Source organism: Rhinopithecus roxellana, chromosome 17, assembly GCF_007565055.1.
Source record: "Rhinopithecus roxellana isolate Shanxi Qingling chromosome 17, ASM756505v1, whole genome shotgun sequence".
Classification (NCBI taxonomy): Eukaryota; Metazoa; Chordata; class Mammalia; order Primates; family Cercopithecidae; genus Rhinopithecus; species Rhinopithecus roxellana.
In genome coordinates, this window is record NC_044565.1 from 80,946,813 (window position 1) to 80,964,653 (window position 17,841).

General features: G+C 45.4%; 1 protein-coding gene across 1 annotated transcript in view; it reads right to left on the bottom strand.

Moving 5' to 3' along the window:
• Positions 1-10,807: 10,807 nt before the first annotated feature.
• The window catches only part of DHX57 (DExH-box helicase 57), a 76,336-nt gene continuing 69,302 nt past the window's right edge, over positions 10,808-17,841 (bottom strand). Inside the window, exons 23-24 of the mRNA XM_030921430.1 lie at positions 15,635-15,835; positions 10,808-11,520 (exon numbers count right to left, since the gene is read on the bottom strand). Coding sequence (XP_030777290.1) covers positions 11,377-11,520; positions 15,635-15,835 — 345 coding nt within the window. The 3' untranslated portion in view covers positions 10,808-11,376. The remainder of the gene's footprint in view (positions 11,521-15,634; positions 15,836-17,841) is intronic.

Consider the following 17,841-nt stretch of genomic DNA (forward strand, 5'->3'; position numbering starts at 1 on the left):
TCAAATAACTTGAACCTGGGAGGCGGAGGTTGCAGTGAGCCAGGATCCCAGGATCATGCCACTGCACTCCAGCTTGGACAACAGAGTGAAACTCCGTCTCAAAAAAAAAAAAAATATTCAAATAAACTTTATGTCTCTGTTCTCATGTATCCCTATTTATCTTTGTATTCTGAGTTCCTAACATAGTGACTGACACATAACACTTCTTTAAAATATGTTAAATTGCAATTTTAAGGCCAGGTGCAGTGACTCACGCCTGTAATCCCAGCACTTTGGGAGGCCGAGGTGGGTGGGTCACTTGAGGTTAGCAGTTCGGGCCAACATGGTGAAACCCTATCTCTACTAAAAAATACAAAAATTAGCTGGGCGTGGTGGCGCACACGTGTAATCCCAGCTACTCAGGAGGCTGAGGGATGAGAATCACTTGAACCCAGGAAGCGGAGGTTGCAATGAAACGAGATTGTGCCACAGCGCTCCAGTCTGGGCGACAGAGCAAGACTCTGTAGAAAGAAAGAGAAAGAGAGAGGGAAGGAGGGAGAGAAAGAAATTATAAGCATAAACGTGGAGGGCATTTTTGCAACCCCAATATGGGTTTCAAACTAGCCAAGTAGCAAACGTTAGTTATAAACTGTACAATTGGCTTTTTTTTTTTTTTTTTTTTTAGATGGAGTTTCACTCTTGTTGCCCAGGCTGGAGTGCAATGGCGTGATCTCAGCTCACCGCAACCTCCACCTCCCGGGTTCAAGCGATTCTCCTGCCTCAGCCTCCTGAATAGCTGGGATTACAGGCATGCACCACCATACCCAGCTAATTTTGTATTTTTAGTATACATGGGGTTTCTCCGTGTTGGTCAGGCTGGTCTCACCTCAGGTGATCAGCCTGCCTCGGCCTCCAAAAGTGCTGGGATTATAGGCGTGAACCACCACACCTGGTGGCTTTCTTGTTAACGAATCAGATTGCATGCTTCCGTTAATTCAGTCTTAGTCATGCTTACTGTAAAAAAGGATGGTATAAATATTTATGAGCTAGAAGTAATAGCAACAGCTGGAGTTTGAATGGGAAGGTGCACAGGTGAATTTCAGAGACAGAAGGGCAGCATTAACGGAAACGTTCCTAATTACTAATTGTTTTGCTCTTGGTCTATAATCAGTGGATTAGTTTCTTTACCACATGGGATAGTCCCTTGGTGCCCATCCTATAGCATGGCTCCTGATTTGTAAAGACATCTGTCTTCTAAGGAGCATCGCATGTCTTTGCTGTTCTTCTGTCTCGTAATCTTACTAATAATCAAGTCCTAAAACAAATGGATTTTTCCAGTTCACACTATAGGAGAAGGGTTACTGGGCCTAGAAACTCAATTTTCTAATCAGGCTTCACTTTAAACGTCGTACAGTCAGCCGGGCGTGGTGGCTCATGCCTGTAATCCCAGCACTTTGGGAGGCCGAGGCGGGTGGATCACCTGAGGTCAGGAATTTGAGACCAGCCTGATCAACATGGTGAAACCCCGTCTCTACTAAAAATACAAAAATTAGCCAGGTGGTGATTAGTGTGGTGGTGAGTGCCTGTAATCCCAGCTACTCGGGAGGCTGAGGCAGGAAAATTGCTTGAACCCAGGAGGCAGAGGTTGCAGTGAGCTGAGATTATGCCATTGCACTCCCACCTGGGCAACACAGTGAGCCTCCTTCTCAAAGAAAACAAACAAACAAAAAAAAACCATTCTACAGTCATAGCCCTCTAGAGTCATATACTTTAAAACAGAACAGGCCGGGTGTGGTGGCTCACACCTGTAATCCCAGCACTATGGGAGGCTGAGGCAAGCAGATCACGAGATCAGGAGATCGAGACCATCCTGGCCAACATGGTGAAACCCCGCCTCTCCTAAAAATACAAAAAAAAAATTAGCCTGGGTGTGGTGGTGGGCACCTGTAGTCCCAGCTACTCAGGAGGCTGAGGCAGGAGAATCACTTGAACCCGGGAGGCAGAGGTTGCAGTGAGCCGAAATAGCGCCACTGCACTCCAGCCTGGGTAACAGAGCGAGATTCCGTCTCAAAAAAAAAAAAAAAGAAGAGGCCGGGCACGGTGGCTCATGCCTGTAATCCCAGCACTTTGGGAGGCTGAGGCGGGCGGATCACAATGTCAGGTGTTCGAGACCAGCCTGACCAACATGGTGAAACCCTGTCTCTACTAAAAATACAAAAAAATTAGCCGGGTGTGGTGGTGCACCCCTGTAATCCCAGCTATTCAGGAGGCTGAGGTAGGAGAATTGCTTGAACCTGGGAGGCGGAGGTTGCGGTGAGCCGAGATTGTGCCACTGCGCTCCAGCCTGGGCGACAGAGGGAGATTCCGTCTCAAAAAAAGAAAAAAAAAAAAAAAGAAGAGGCATATTGGCCAAAGTCGACTAGGTTGGACTTTGTTCAAAGATAAGGTAACAGTGTGTGTGTGTGCATGCGTGTGTTTTAAACATTTTAATGTGCGCCTAAGTGTGACAACTTGAATTTTGTAGTGCAAAGGTTTGGCAGTAGTAGCATTCACAGACAAGTCATGTCTTCACATTTTCAACATAAGTGATTCTGGCCAGGTGCAGTGGCTCACGCCTGTAATCCCAGCACTTTGGGAGGCCGAGGTAGGCAGATCACCTGAGGTCAGGAGTTTGAGACCAGCCTGGCCAATATGGTGAAACCCTAGCCTAGCTCTACTAAAAATATAAAAATTAGTCGGGCGTGCTGGTGCATGCCTGTAATCCCAGCTACTCGGGAGGCTGAGGCAGAAGAATTGTTTAAATCCGAGAGGCAGAGGTTGCAGTAAGCTGAGATCGCTCCATTGCACTCCAGCCTGGGCGACAAGGGCGAGACTCCATCTCAAAAACAAAAACAAAACAAAAGTGATTTTTTTGGTAAAAAGCCAAAACAAAATTTAATGGTAGAACATGTTTTTAAAGTAAATGTATCCCTATTCATTTGCGCCAGGCTTTTCTCATTTGTACATACAATTTCTTCAAATACTTCAGTGAGTACTTCATAATACTTAAGTGAATTCTTCATAATACTTAAGTGAAGTCTTCATAACAACACAATGTACACACAAGCTCTTATTCACACAGTACGTGTTTATTAGAGTTGATTTGGCAGAGATTTTCACTTTATTTTTATTTTAGTTTTTTTGAGACAGAGTCTTGCTCTGTTGCCCAGGCTGAAGTACAGTGGCATGATCTCTGCTCACTGCAACCTCTGCCTCCTGGGGGTTCAAGTGATTCTCCTGCCCCAGCCTCCTGAGTAGCTGGGATTACAGGTGTGTGCCACCACACCTGGCTAATTTTTTTTTGTATTTTTAGTGGAGATGGAGTTTCACCATGTTGGCCAGGCTGGTCTCGAACTCCTGACCTCAGGTGATGCACCTGCCTCAGCCTCCTAAACTGCTGGGTAATTACAGGCATGAACCACTATGCCTAGCCAAGATTTTCACTTTCTGTAGTCCAAAATATATTTTCATTTTCAGAGATGTCTATGGATATAATTTACACCTAATAGCTATTAGACTTTGTTAATGATTACTTATCTCATTTTGTTTAAAGCAGGGTTTTCTTCACCTTGGTTATATTGACATTTTGGACTGAGTAATTTTTTCTTTGGGTATCCTGTGCCTTGTGGGATATTTAGCAGCATCCCTGGCCTCTAAGCACTAGATGCCAGTAGCACCTCCCACCCCACAAGTGTGAATACCAACAATGTCTTCGGACATTGCCAAATGTTTCCTGCCCCCTCAAAACTGCCCCCTTTTAAGAACCATTTGTTTAAAACAAATAAAAACTACATTGAGCTGGGTACAGAGGCTCAGGCCTGTAATCCCAGTACTTTGGGAGGCAGAGGTGGGTGGATTGCTTGAGCCCAGGAGTTGGAGACCAGCCTAGGCGATAGCAAAACTCCGTCTCTACTAAAAGTAAAAACAAACAAAAAAAATTAGCCCAGCATGGTGGCACATGCCTGTAATCCCACCTACTTGGGAGGCTGAAGTGGGAGGATCACTTGAGCCTGAGAGGCAGAGATCGCACCACTGCGCTCCAGCCTGGCCTACAGAGTAAGACCCTGTCTCAAAAAACAGAAAAATAAAAGAACGCCTACATTGTCTCCTGGGTGAGGAAACTTCTTTATACTTTTTGTATAGGATAGGGCTCTGTATTTGTTAATCTCTATGGACAAATAAAGTCTTATTTGAAAGGTTAACAGGCATTGTTGTTAAAATACATTTCAAACTCAAGGATGGACCAGCCTCGGCAACATGGTGAAACTCCAACTCTACAAAAAGTACAAAAAATTAGCTGGGTTCCAGCTATTCTGGAGGCTGAGGCAGGAGGATCCCCTGGGCCCAGGGAGGTTGAGGCTGCAGTGAGTGGTGATCACACCACTGCACTCCAGTGGCATCAGAGTGAGACCCTGTCTCAAAAAAAAAAAAAAAAGAGAAACCAAAGGATGGAACGAAGCAACGCTTGCTCAAAGTGGAATCTCAGGACATAAAGGAAACTTCTTGGCTGCTATCCTGTCTTTTATTATTGTTTTCTTTTTGTCCACCAGGAGGTTCATGTCTTTTATTACTATAGAAGAAAATCAGACATGGATAATCTCTATAGTATAAATTCATTCAACATAGAAGAAAAATAATTCCTTCAGGCCGTTTTCAGTAAAACCTAGGATGGGGAGGTAGCAGTAACTGCATTTTCTGTATAAAGGAATAATTTAAAACACCTCACTGATGTGCTCTGTCTGAGAATGTTTATTAAATAATAATATATTATTATTATTATTTGAGACAGAGTCTTGCTCTGTTGTCCAGGCTGGACTGCAGTGGTGCGATCTCGGCTCACTGCAACCCCTGCCTCCTGGGTTCAAGCGATTCTCCTGCTTCAGCCTCCCGAGTAACTGGGATAACAGGTGTGCACCACCACGCCCAGCTAATTTTTAAAATATTTTTAGTAGAGGCTGGGGTTTTACCATATTTGCTAGGCTGGTCTCGAACTCCTGATCGCGTGATCTGCCCACCTTGGCCTTCCAAAATGTTGGGATTACAAGCATGAGCCACTGTGCCCGGCCCAATTATATATTATTATACCTGATTTCTCAATATTGTGTTTGTAGCATATCAGGGATCATTCTAAACTGCTGATTTTCATTGCTGGTAGTTATGAGATTGGGCTGAATTTCTAAGACCACCCCTTAGAAGTTGGTTTTCCAAACAAATGCCTCATAATGGTTTTTGTTGCCATTTCTCTCCTAAAAAATTCAAAGAGGTGAAAAAATCTAGGTGACTAGATTCTAAGCCATCTCTTATCATAGCTCTCTCAACTGGGGCCCTGTGTCCCGGTTTATTTAGTCAATTAGCCAGGCATGAACTGACTCAGGAGCAGCTCCGGGGCTAGCCTAGATGGGGCAAAGAGGCTGAACTATCTGGGGGAACAGGTTGTTCATGTTTGGGTTGCTGCCCTGCATCTTTTTTGTTTGGTTGGTTTTTTGGGACGGGATCTTGCTCTGTCACCCAGGCTAGAGTGCTGTGGCACAAACCCAGCTCACTGCAGCCTCAACCTCCTAGGCTCCAGGTGATCCTCCTGCCTCAGCCCAGCCTCCCCAAGTAGCTGGGACTACAGGCACACACCACCATGCCTGGGTAATTTTTTTTTGTATTTTTTGTACAGGGGCTTCCTATGTTGTCCAGGCTGGCCTCGAACTTTTGGGCTCAAGCAATCCTCCCGCCTCAGCCTCCCCAAGTGCTGGGATTACAGGCGTGAGCCACTGTGCCTGGCTGTCCTGTATTTTTTATGAAACATTGATTCCTCTAATTCCTGAGGGTTCATGAATGACAGGGCATGTGTGATTCTCCAAAAGAACTCCCTTTTTCTGCTCTTTGATAAAACAAATGTTTAAAACTTGTAAGATTTTAAAGCCCCTTAAGTATAAGTGATTGGCTACAAATTCCATCTAAGACCAATCTCTTTGATAAATAATTTTAGAGGTGAGAACTTAGAAACAGCAGAAAGTCTCTCCACGTTAACGATTCATTGTGGTTAGCTGTTCACCCAGTCATTCCATCGCTTTACATTTATGGGACCAAAAGACACGGAAGAAGCCTATCACTCTGGAACAGTCTGAAACTATTGCTCTGACAACAAACTGAATGAGTTGTTTCTATGTTGTTTCCATTTAGGGCACCTCTGTACTGTGATCACGCAAGTATTGACTGACACAGATTCGTGACCAAGATCTAACTTCTGGAAACAACAACTAGCCTTGTATTTATTAACTACTGGAGTATTTTAAGCAAACTTTACCCCTGTATGTGGGGGAAAATAAGCTGGAGGAATTATGCTTAATTCTCGTGTGACTTAGGAGGAAAAAGCCAGCCTCTGCCTAGGCTTGTTCAAGCATAATGCAGTGTGAGCATATTCTGTTACCTCCAGGAATCCATTATTTATGTGGCGACTGAGTGACATCCACGAGACAACCTCAATAGTGTGACACCCCGAGTTCACCCACTATGGGCCTTGCAATCGAGAAAACACAACACAGACTGGAGTCCTCAAAGAGCCAGCCTCAGTCTTAATGCCTTACATTTGCTGTATTTTAATTTTACAAAGTGCTTTCACAAGATTTTTTTTTTTTTTTTTTTTTCCTGAGATGAAGCTCTCGCTGTGTCACCTAGGCTGGAGTGCAGTGGCGCAATCTCGGCTCACTGCAACCTCCACCTCCTGGATTCAAGTGATTCTCCTGCCTCAGCCTCCTGAGTAGCTGGGATTACAGGCACATACTATCGTGCCCAACTAATTTTTGTATTTTTAGTAGAGACAGGCTTTCACAATGTTGGCCAGGCTGGTCTTGAACTCCTGACTTCAGGTGATCCGCCCTTCTTGACCTCCCAAAGTGCTGGGATTACAGGCGTGAGGCACTGTGCCCAGCCCACAAGATCTTATTTTATGTTAACCTCTTAGGAACATGTTCAAACCATTGCCCAGAAAGGAAAAGGAACTAACATTACCATATGCCTACAGATCCACATGCTAGGCTTAGTTTTATCTAAATTAAGCTGGTCAGATAATATTAAATAGGAGGATAAAGATCAAAGTTCATTACTTGCCAGGGAGTTTGAGTTGTTAATAATCTGATATGGAATTCGAGGAGGAAGAAGACAAAGCTCATGCTTTGTCAGTCTATGACTCCTTTGATCAGAATGCTTAGCTCATCTCATTTCCTAAGATCTTCCCAATTAGTCATAGTACAAAATAGAAGAGCAGATTCGTTTCACAGCAAGTATATTATTAATGTTACCTTGCTAGATTCCAATAGAAGTAAAACAAATATTTCATTTTGATTTTTTTTGAGATGGAGTATCGCCCTGTCACCCAGGCTGGAGTGCAATGGTGCCATCTCGGCTCATTACAACCCCCACATCCCAGATTCAAGTGATTCTCCTGCCTCAGCCTCCCAAGTAGCTGGGACTACAGGTGCACGCCACCACGCCTGGCTAGTTTTTGTATCTTTAGTAGAGACGGGGTTTCACCATGTTGGCCAGACTGGTCTTGAACTCCTGACCTCAGGCAATCCACCTACCTTGGCCTCCCAAAGTGTTGGGATTACAGGCATGAGCCACCATGCCCAGCCAGTAAAACAAATATTTAAAAAAACCATTTACCAGGCTCTCCATAAATTACATTAAATGCTGACCATCTTGTTGAGGGTTAGAAATCCTTGAAACACGGCCAGGTGCGGTGGCTCACACCTGTAATCTCAGCACTTTGGGAGGCCGAGGCAGGTGGATCACAAGGTCAGGAGTTCAAGACCAGCCTGGCCAAGATGGTGAACCCCCTATCTCTACTAAAAATACAAACAAATTAACCAGGCGCGGTGGCAGGTGCCTGTAATCCCGGGTACTCAAGAGGCTGAGGCAGGAGAATCGCTTGAACCTGGGGCGGGGGTTGCAGTGAGCTGAGATTGCGCCACTGCACTCCAGCATGGGTGACACAGCGAGACTCTGTCTCAGGAAAAAAAAGAAAAAATCCTTGAAACACTATACTGCATTCTGATCTTTCTTTCTTTTTTTTAAGATGGAGTTTCACTCTTATTGCCTAGGATGGAGTGCAATGGTGTGATCTTGGCTCATTGCAACTTCCACCTCGTGGGTTCAAGCAATTCTCCTGTCTCAGCCTTCCAAATAGCTGGGATCAGAGCATGCGCTTTCATGCCCGACTAATTTTGTAGTTTTATTAGAGACGGGGTTTCACCATGTTGGTTAGGCTGGTCTCGAACTCCTGACCTCAAGTGGTCCACCTACCTTGGCCTCCCAACATGCTGGGATTACAGGCGTGAACCACCATGCCTGGCCTGCATTCTGATCTTTCGTCATAAAGAAGTAATTTTATTTAATTTCTTATGTCATTATTTTAATGATGAGCTTAAGAAGTTTGGTCTTTGGGGTGAGGATATTCTTACTCAATGAGTTATGTCAAAGCTTCCCAACCTTTTTCACATTCTGGCACATCTATACCATGACAGTATTCGTGCATCTACATGTGGTTGGAAGTGACCATCCAAGAGCTGGCTTTCCCGAGGGAATCAATTTCACTGGTTGGAAAGTTTTGCTGTTGATTATCTCCCAGCTGAGTGCTCTGGGACAAACTTGTGTTAAATGCTGCAGGTCCCCTTGGGCAGATGGCTCTAACTAGGGCGGCATGAGCACCACTGTAGCACCAAGAGTGAAAACTGATGGTTTTTTTCGTTTTTGTTTTTTGAGATGGAGTTTCGCTCTTGTTGCCCAGGCTGTAATGGTGCAATCTTGGCTCACCACAACCTCCGCCTCCCGGGTTCAAGCAATTCTCTTGCCTCAGCCTCCCGAGTAGCTAGGATTACAGGCACGTGTCACCATACCCGGCTAATTTTGTACTTTTAGTATACATGGGGTTTCTCCACGTTGGTCAGGCTGGTCTCGAACTCCCAACCCAACCTCTGGTGATCCACTCGCCTCGATCTCCCAAAGTGTTGAGATTACAGGCGTGAGCCACTGCTCCCGGCTGTGAAAACTGATTTTTAAAAACTTTTTTAGGCTGTGTGCGGTGGCTTACGCCTGTAATCCCAGCACTTTGGGAGACCGAGGTGGGTGGATCACCTGAGGTCAGTAGTTCGAGACCAGCCTGGCCAACATGGTGAAACCCCATCTCCACTAAAAAAATAAAAATTAGCCGGGTGTGGTGGTGCATGCCTGTAGTCCTGGCTACTCAGGAGGCTGAGGCAGGAGAATCGCTTGAACTCGGGATGTGGAGGTTGCAGTGAGCCAAGAACCCACCATTGCACTCCAGCCTGGGCGATAAGAGTGAAACTCCGTCAAAAAAAAAAAAAAAGAAAGAAAGGAAAAGAAAACTTTTGTAGAGGCTTAATGCAGTTTTCTTCATTTCTTCTAAAGGTCTCAGCCTAATCAGTTCTGTAATAGGAGCCTTGTTTCAACAGCAAGTCAGAATTTGGATTCTGTGGGTGCTTGCATATGTATGTTTTTTATTTAAAGCAATGACATGAATCGATGTCTTTTAAAAATACTGCTTAGAGTCTAAGCTTTTCAATGCACTGAAGCTTAAATATACTTGATAATAGGCCGGGTGCGGTGGCTCAAGCCTGTAATCCCAGCACTTTGGGAGGCCGAGACAGGCGGATTACGAGGTCAGGAGATCGAGACCATCCTGGCTAACATGCTGAAACCCCGTCTCTACTAAAAAATACAAAAAACTAGCCGGGCGCGGTGGCGGGCACCTGTAGTCCCTGCTACTCGGGAGGCTGAGGCAGGAGAATGGCGTAAACCCGGGAGGCAGAGCTTGCAGTGAGCTGAGATCCGGCCACTGCACTCCAGTCTGGGCGACAGAGCAAGACTCCATCTCAAAAAAAAAAAAAAGAAAAAAAAAAACTTGATAATAATCATTTTGGACAGCCAAGGAGACTTCCTGAAAACTTAACTAAAATAATACCTTGAAAAGTGAACACCTTTCACTGATTTCACTGAGATGGTTTTGATTTAGTTTGAATTCTATCCATAATATGGAACCTGTAGTGACCCTGTCCTGAGGTCCATTTTTTTTTTTTGAGACAGTGTCTCACTCTGTCACCCAGGCTGGAGTGCAATGGTACAACCTCGGCTCACTCCAACCCCCACCTCCCAGGTTCAAGTGATTCTCCCACCTCAGCCTCCCAAGTAGCTGGGACTATAGGCGCCCGTCACCATGCCTGGCTAATTTTTGTATTTTTAATAGAGATGGGGTTTCACCAAGTTGCCCAAGCTGGTCTTGAACTCCTGACCTCCTGTGATTGGCCTGCCTCGGCCTCCTAAAGTGCTGGGATTACAGGCATGAGCCACTGTGTCCAGCCCTGAGGTCTAAACAAACATACAAATATTTTTTCTACTCAGCAATTTGGGATCCTTCCTGGCCACACTGATAGATGTCCAGGGAGAACGTAAATCCCCTGATGTTTTTCCAAAATGCTAGTGCCCCATTAGCGTAAGTGGTGATTGAAAATAAGCAATTTCATGGAAAGCATTGTGATGGCTGTAAATCCGATGGCAACCTTTTTGACCTCATCCATGCCAACTCTGCCCTAGGAATGCTATTAAAATTCTCCTTCGGTGATGAGAAACGTGACCATTGCGTCTGGCTGAGTTCACAAGAGAGAGTAAAGATTCCTAAATGTAGAACTATGAAGACATCCAGATTGTTCTGCTTTTAAGAATAGGAGTGTTATCAATAAGACCAGCTTCCATTTTAATACCAAAAGAGAACTCATTCAAATTTTTTTAACTTGCCCTTTAATGAGTAAAAATAAAAATCCCTCACAAATCAAGGTTACTCAGTAGCCAATAGCCTAAAATGAAATTTTATTTTTTCTTGTTCACATAGTTTTGTTTTTTTCCCCTTCTCTGTTCTGAATTCTCTCAGTTGAGCTTTGACGACAGGGAAAGAAAAAAAAAAAAGGCGTATTTCTCCTCATGCCCCTGTCTCACCCCAGTAAAAAGTAGGAGAAAAAGAATACACAGATTAAAACAGAATTGTATTATCCATTCACTTTTGTGTTATCAGGTGAACTTAATTCACTCCAGAACAGTCACAGAGACAAAGACAGGCAAGCTGGGTTTTAGGCTCTCACCCTTGACACTCCAAATTGTGCTGGGAGTGACCAAGGCTTTGTTAAAAACGGCCCTAAGGGTATATGCACTGCCTCAGCTGCCTTGGGCTGCCTGCCCTGGGCTCCTCCACCAGGGCCAGCCCCAACAGGTCTTTAGTTGGAGGTAGAGGTTCTGCTGTTATTTCCCAGGTGAGCTAGAAGCAGGTGAGTAGCAAGCACTCTCTAAGACTGCTCTTTATTGTGTGGTGACAAGTTTCACAATTGTGCTGATGATCCGGGATCCTCGAGGACACGTACACAGATCAATGCTTGGGTTTTTAATTTTATCCTGGAGAAGCTGATCAAGTTCGCAACGAAGCTCCTTTACCAATTCAGCCACCTAAAATGAAAACTACAATTTGAGCAGTGCTTGGAGAAACAGGCAGGATAGGTTATTGGAGGGAAATACCCCAGTTATGATTACCATTATTTATATTTCTGATATAATTTTAACTCCATTAGGAACAAAAAACGTAAACACATTTTGATTTTGTAGTAGACTAAATGAGGTCCATTATAAAAAAGTGCCTCTATCACATCTCATCTAAAGAAAAGATTTGGGCCGGGCGCAGTGGCTCACACCTGTAATCCCAGCACTTCGGGAGGCCGAGGCGGGTGGATCATGAGGTCAGGAGTTCAAGACCAGCCTGACCAATGTGAGAAACCCCGTCTCTACTAAAAATACAAAATTAGCTGGGCATGGTGGAGCATGCCCGTAATCCCAGCTACACGGGAGGCTGAGGCAGGAGAATCGCTTGAACCCAGGAGGCGGAAGTTGCGGTGAGCCAAGATCGTGCCATTGCACTCTAGCCTGGGCAACAAGAGCGAAACTCCATCTCAAAAAAAAAAAAAAAGGAAAAGAAAATTTACTGATCACAGAATACCTTGTCTCAAAAAAAAAAAAAAAAAGTGGTAGATAGGTTGGGCGCGGTGGCTCACGCCTGTAATCCCAGTACTTTGGGAGACTGAGGCAGGCGGATCACCTGAGGTTGGAATTCGAGACCAGCTTGAGAAACCCCATCTCTACTAAAAACACAAAATTAGCCGCGCGTGGGGGCACATGCCTGTAATCCCAGCTATTCGGGAGGCTGAGGCAGGAGAATTGCTTGAACCCGGGAAGTGGAGGTTGTGGTGAGTCGAGATGGCACCATTGCACTCCAGCCTGGGTAGCAAGAGCAAAACTCTATCTCAAAAAAAGAAAAAAAAAAAAAAGTGGGCTGGGCTCAATGGCTCACGCCTGTAATCCCAGCACTTTGGGAGGCCAAGGAGGGCAGACCATGAGGTCAAGAGTTTGAGACCAGCCTGTCCAATATGGTGAAACTCCATCTCTAATAAAAATACAAAAATTAGCTGGGCGTGGTGGCTCACGCCTGTAATCCCAGCACTTCGGGAGGCCGAGGCAGGCAGATCACCTGAGGTCAGGAGTTCAAGACCAGCCTGACCAACATGGAGAAACCCTGTCTCTACTAAAAATACAAAATTAGCCAGGGCAGTGGCGCATGCCTGTAATCCCAGCTACTCGGGAGGCTGAGGCAGGAGAATCGCTTGAACATGGGAGATGGAGGTTGTGGTGAGCCGAGATTGTACCATCGCACTCCAGCCTGGGCAACAAGAGCAAAACTCCGTCTCAAAAAAAAAAAAAAAAAAAGCCAGGCGTGGGCATGGTGGCGTGTGTCTATAGTCCCAGTTACTCAGGATGCTGAGGCAGGAGAATTGCTTGAATCTGGGAGGCGGAGGTTGCAGTGAACCGAGATGGCGCCACTGTACTCCAGCCTAGGCGACGGAACAAGACTCCATCTCAAAAAAAAAAAAAAAAAAAAAAAGTGGAAGATATTAGATGAATCAAAAATCTCTGTAGCTTTGGGATACACTGTATGCTTTTATGGCATTTTGTTTATGCTGATGCTGTGGCACTGCAGACGTCTTCCCAACATCTGTTTTGCCCCTTCCCCACTGTATGGGAACCATGCAGTTTGGACCCTGCTCTAACTCACGTTCACACTGTGAGCCTTGCCAGGGTGAATGGCTCAGGTACTCCACGTCTTCAAGTTCAGGACATCCCTTTGGTCACAGGAATTGGTTTAGGAGGGCAGCTTTGATTGAGCTTGTAGGCAAGAAAGTTTCTGGTTCTTCTGGATGGTATGCTGCATACATGTGACGCCAGGAACTATTGCAAGCCCTTCGATACCACTAGGTTAACCACATTTTTGTCACCACTGAACTGCTAAATCAAACCAACCTTGCCTGGCCTTGACCTGGACTGTCCAGTAAGGTAGCCACTAGTCACAAGTGGCTTATCTAATGTCTACATGAAATGTGGCCAGCCCAAACTGAGATGTGCTGTGAACATAAAATATATACCCGATTTTGAAGACTTAATATGAAAAGGTAATGTGGCCGGGCGCGGTGGCTCAAGCCTGTAATCCCAGCACTTTGGGAGGCCGAGACGGGTGGATCACGAGGTCAGGAGATCGAGACCATCCTGGCTAACACGGTGAAACCCCGTCTCTACTAAAAAATACAAAAAACTAGCCGGGCGAGGTGGCGGGCGCCTGTAGTCCCAGCTACTCGGGAGGCTGAGGCAGGAGAATGGCGTGAACCCAGGAGGCGGAGCTTGCAGTGAGCTGAGATCCGGCCACTGCACTCCAGCCTGGGTGGCAGAGCGAGACTCCGTCTCAAAAAAAAAAAAAAAAAAAAAAGGTAATGTAAACAATCTCAATAATTTTTATATTGATTACATGTTAAAATTAAAACATTTTGGATGTATTAGGTTAAATAAAATATACTAAGATTAATTTCATCTATTTCTTTTTACTTTTAAAAATGTGGCTACTGGAACAATTAAAATTACATATGTGGGTCACATTGTATTTCTGTTGGACACTGCTGCTCTAGACTTTAAAGTTAAATATGCCAATCAATTTCTTTTAATGTTTGAGTTGGCATATCTGCTTCTTGTAACATAAGAATTCTAACAGATGCAGATGTTAAAATGAAATTTTATTTATTTCTTCTTTTGAGACAGAGTTCCACTCTGTCACCCAGGCTGAAGTGCAGTGGTGCAATCATGGCTCACTGAAGCCTCGACCTCTTGGGCTTGAGCAATCCTCCTACCTCAGCCTCTGGCAGCTGGGATTACAGGTGTCTACCTGAAGTTTTATCTATCTATCTATTTATTTATTTGATACGGATTCTCATTCTGTCACCCAGGCTGAAGTGCAGTGGTGCGATCTCGGCTCACTGCAACCTCTGCCTCCTAGGTTCAAGCGATTATCCTGTCTCAGCCTCCTGAGTAGCTGGGATTATAGGCACCCACCACCACGCCCAGCTAATTTTTTTTTTTTTTTTGTATTTTTATGTATTCATTTTTTTGAGATGGAGTTTCCCTCTTGTCGCTCAGGCTGGAGTGCAATGGCGTGATCTCGGCTCACTACAACCTCTGTCTCCTGGGCTCAAGAGATTCTCCTGCCTCAGCATCCTGAGTAGCTGGGATTACAGGTGCCCGCTACCACATCTGGTTAATTTTTTTGTAATTTTAGTCGAGATGGGGTTTCACCATCTTGGCCAGGCTGGTCTCGAACTCCTGACCTCAGGTGATCTGCTCATCTCGGCTTCTCAAAGTGCTGAGATTACAGGCGTGAGCCACCGCACCTGGCTGAAGTTTCGTTTCTTAAATATGTACTCTCCATGAAATGTTTTTCACAGGGACTCCATATAGTGAATAATTGAGACCTGAGAATAAATGAAGAATTCAGACCCATTATCTTTTTCTCAAAATAGTAGCGGTGCAATCAGGGTGGTTTTTATTTATTTTTGCTTATCTGTATTTTCTGACTTTTCTTTGGTGAACATCTATTATTTATATAACAATAAGGAAGGTCCAGCACCCTCACTTCACAGTTTCTGTCCTAGCCTTTTATACCAACCGCAGCCCACTCCAGAAGAGTTCCCTTCTGGAACTCTTACTAGGGCTCCACTCCTGGCCTCACTGCAGCCTCATTCTTTCTTAGTATCCCAGTGTAGACCATCATTCTTTTTTTTTTTTGAGACAGAGTCTCACTCTGTTGCCCAGGCTGGAGTACAACGGCATGCTCTTGGCTCACTGCAGCCTCTGCCCCCTAAGTTCAAGCGATTCTCATGTCTCAGCCTCCTGAGTAGCTGGGATTACAGGCACCCACCAACGTGCCCAGCTAATTTTTGTATTTTTAGTAGAGATGGGGTTTGACCATGCTGGCCAGACTGGTCTCAAACTCCTGGCCCCAAATGATCTGCCCACCTCAGCCTCCCAAAGTGCCGGGATTATAGGTGTGAGCCACTGGGCTTGGCCGCCGTCATTCATTTTTAATTAGGTCTGTTACCTTGGTTCCTAGAGGAATGCCCTTGACTTCATAACTTCATATTGTCAAAGTCCCTCATGACCTGAGCTTCATAGAACAGACCAATTCTCCGTTTACCTGATGGGAAGCAGCTACAAAACGGATCCAACCATCATCCAGGGAGACAACGAACTCTCCTCTTTGAAGCTGCACATTCACTTGGCCTCCTCCAAACAAGACCAGTGGGTACACAGACACCATGCTGCAGTCTCGGATGAATACCCGACTAGTTTTTATCTTCTCGTGGTACAACAGGTAGGGGCTGTCAAAGTGTCTCACCTGTAACAAAAAACCTCAGATGATGACAGTGATGTCACTGGCAACAAAAAGGGAACACCCCCACCAGTCCAGGATTTAAATCCAGGATTTAAATACTGCCTGTCCATTAATGACTCCCCAAATTTATCTATAGCCCGTGACTTTCCTGAGCTCCAGATTTGCATGTGTAACTATTGACTTGCCATCTCTTCTTGGACATTTAATAAGTATCTCACACTTCTTGTGTTAAAAAAAAAAAAAAAAAAAAACAACTTTTGTTTTTTATATTTTTTCCTAGAGATAGGGTCTCACCATGTTGCCCAGGCTGGTCTTGAACCCCTGGGCTCCAGCAATCCTTCTGCCTTGGCCTCCCAAATTGCTGGGATTACAGGTGTGAACCACTGTGCCTGGCCCAGATGGAATTCTTGATTCTTCTTCCTTGCAGTGTTCCCTATCTCTGGAAATGACGCTCCCATTCACCCAGGGGCTCAGGCCCCTAACTGAGGAGTCATCATTGACTATTCTTTTCCCCCTCACACCATCTACATTGTCACTAAGTCCAGTCAGCTCTTTTCAAAATACAAAATGCCTTGACATATTCTCACCACTTCTACAGCTACCAAATTTTTTTTTTTTTTTTTTTTGAGATGGAGTTTCGCTCTTGTTGTCCAGGCTGGAGTGTAGTGGTGTGATCTCAGCTCACTGCAGCCTCTGCCCTCCGGGTTCAAGAGATTCTCCTGCCTCAGCCTCTCAAGTAGCTGGGATTATAGGCTCCTGCCACCATGCCTGGCTAATTTTTGTGTTTTTAGTAGAGACAGGGATTTCATCATGCTGGCCAGTCTGGTCTTGAACTCCTGACCTCAGGTGATCTGCCTGCCTCCGCCTCCCAAAGTCCTGGGATTACAGGTGTGAGCCACTGCACCCAGCCTTTTTTTTTTTGAGATGCAGTCTTGCTCAGTTGCCTAGGTTGGAGTGCAGTGGTGTGATCTCGGCTCACTGCAATCTCTGCCTCTTGGGTTCAAGTGATTCTCCTGCCTCAGCCTCCCAAGTAGCTGGGACTACAGGCTTGCACCACCACGCCCGGCTAATTTTTGTGCTTTTAGTAGAGATGGGGTTTCACCATGTTGGCCAGGCTGGTCTCAAACTCCTGACCTCAAGTCATCCGTCTGCCTTGGCCTTTCAAAGTGCTGGGATTACAGGTATGAGCCACTGTACCCAGCTACTAACTTAGTACAAACCATTGTCATCTCACAGAAACCACTGTGATGGCTTCTCGAGTGCTCTCCCCACTTCTATTTTTGCATTTTACAGTGTCTTTTCTACCCAGCAATCAAGGTGATCTTTTAAAAACGTAAGTCTGGCAGGGCGTGGTGGCTCATGCCTGTAATTCCAGCACTTTGGGAGACTAAGGCAGATGGATCACCTGAGGCCAAGAGTTTGAAACTGGCCTGGCTAACATGGTGAGACCCCATTTCTACAAAACTGCAAAAAGTAGTTGGGAGCGGTGACGCATGCCTATAATCCCAGCTACTCAGGGGGCTGAGGCAGGAGAATCGCTTGAACCTGGGAAGTGGAGGTTGTAGTGAGCTGAGATTGTGCCACTGCACTCCAGCCTGGGGGACAGAGAGACACTCTGTCTCAATAAATAAATAAAATAAAAATGAAAACATTAAGTTCAATTATGGCTCAAAACCCTCCAATGGTGTCCAAGGATTAAAATCTCAAGTCTTTGCCAGGGCTACCAGGTCTACCAGGTCCGCCCTGCCCCACTCTGCCCCTCGTCCCCATGCATCTCCCATCACTCTCACCCATGATCATCCCTCTCCACTGGCCTCTACGTGCACTTCCTGGAACACACCAAATACACTCCCACCTTATGGTGTTTGCACTTATGTCCTCTGCTGGAATGTTTCTCCTTTCTCTATATCTGCATGACTCGCTTTTCATTTAGGATTCGCTCAGTTGTTTTCTCCTCCTGGAGTTCTTCCCTGACCACCCCATGTGCAGGGCCCCTCTCCTGTCACTCT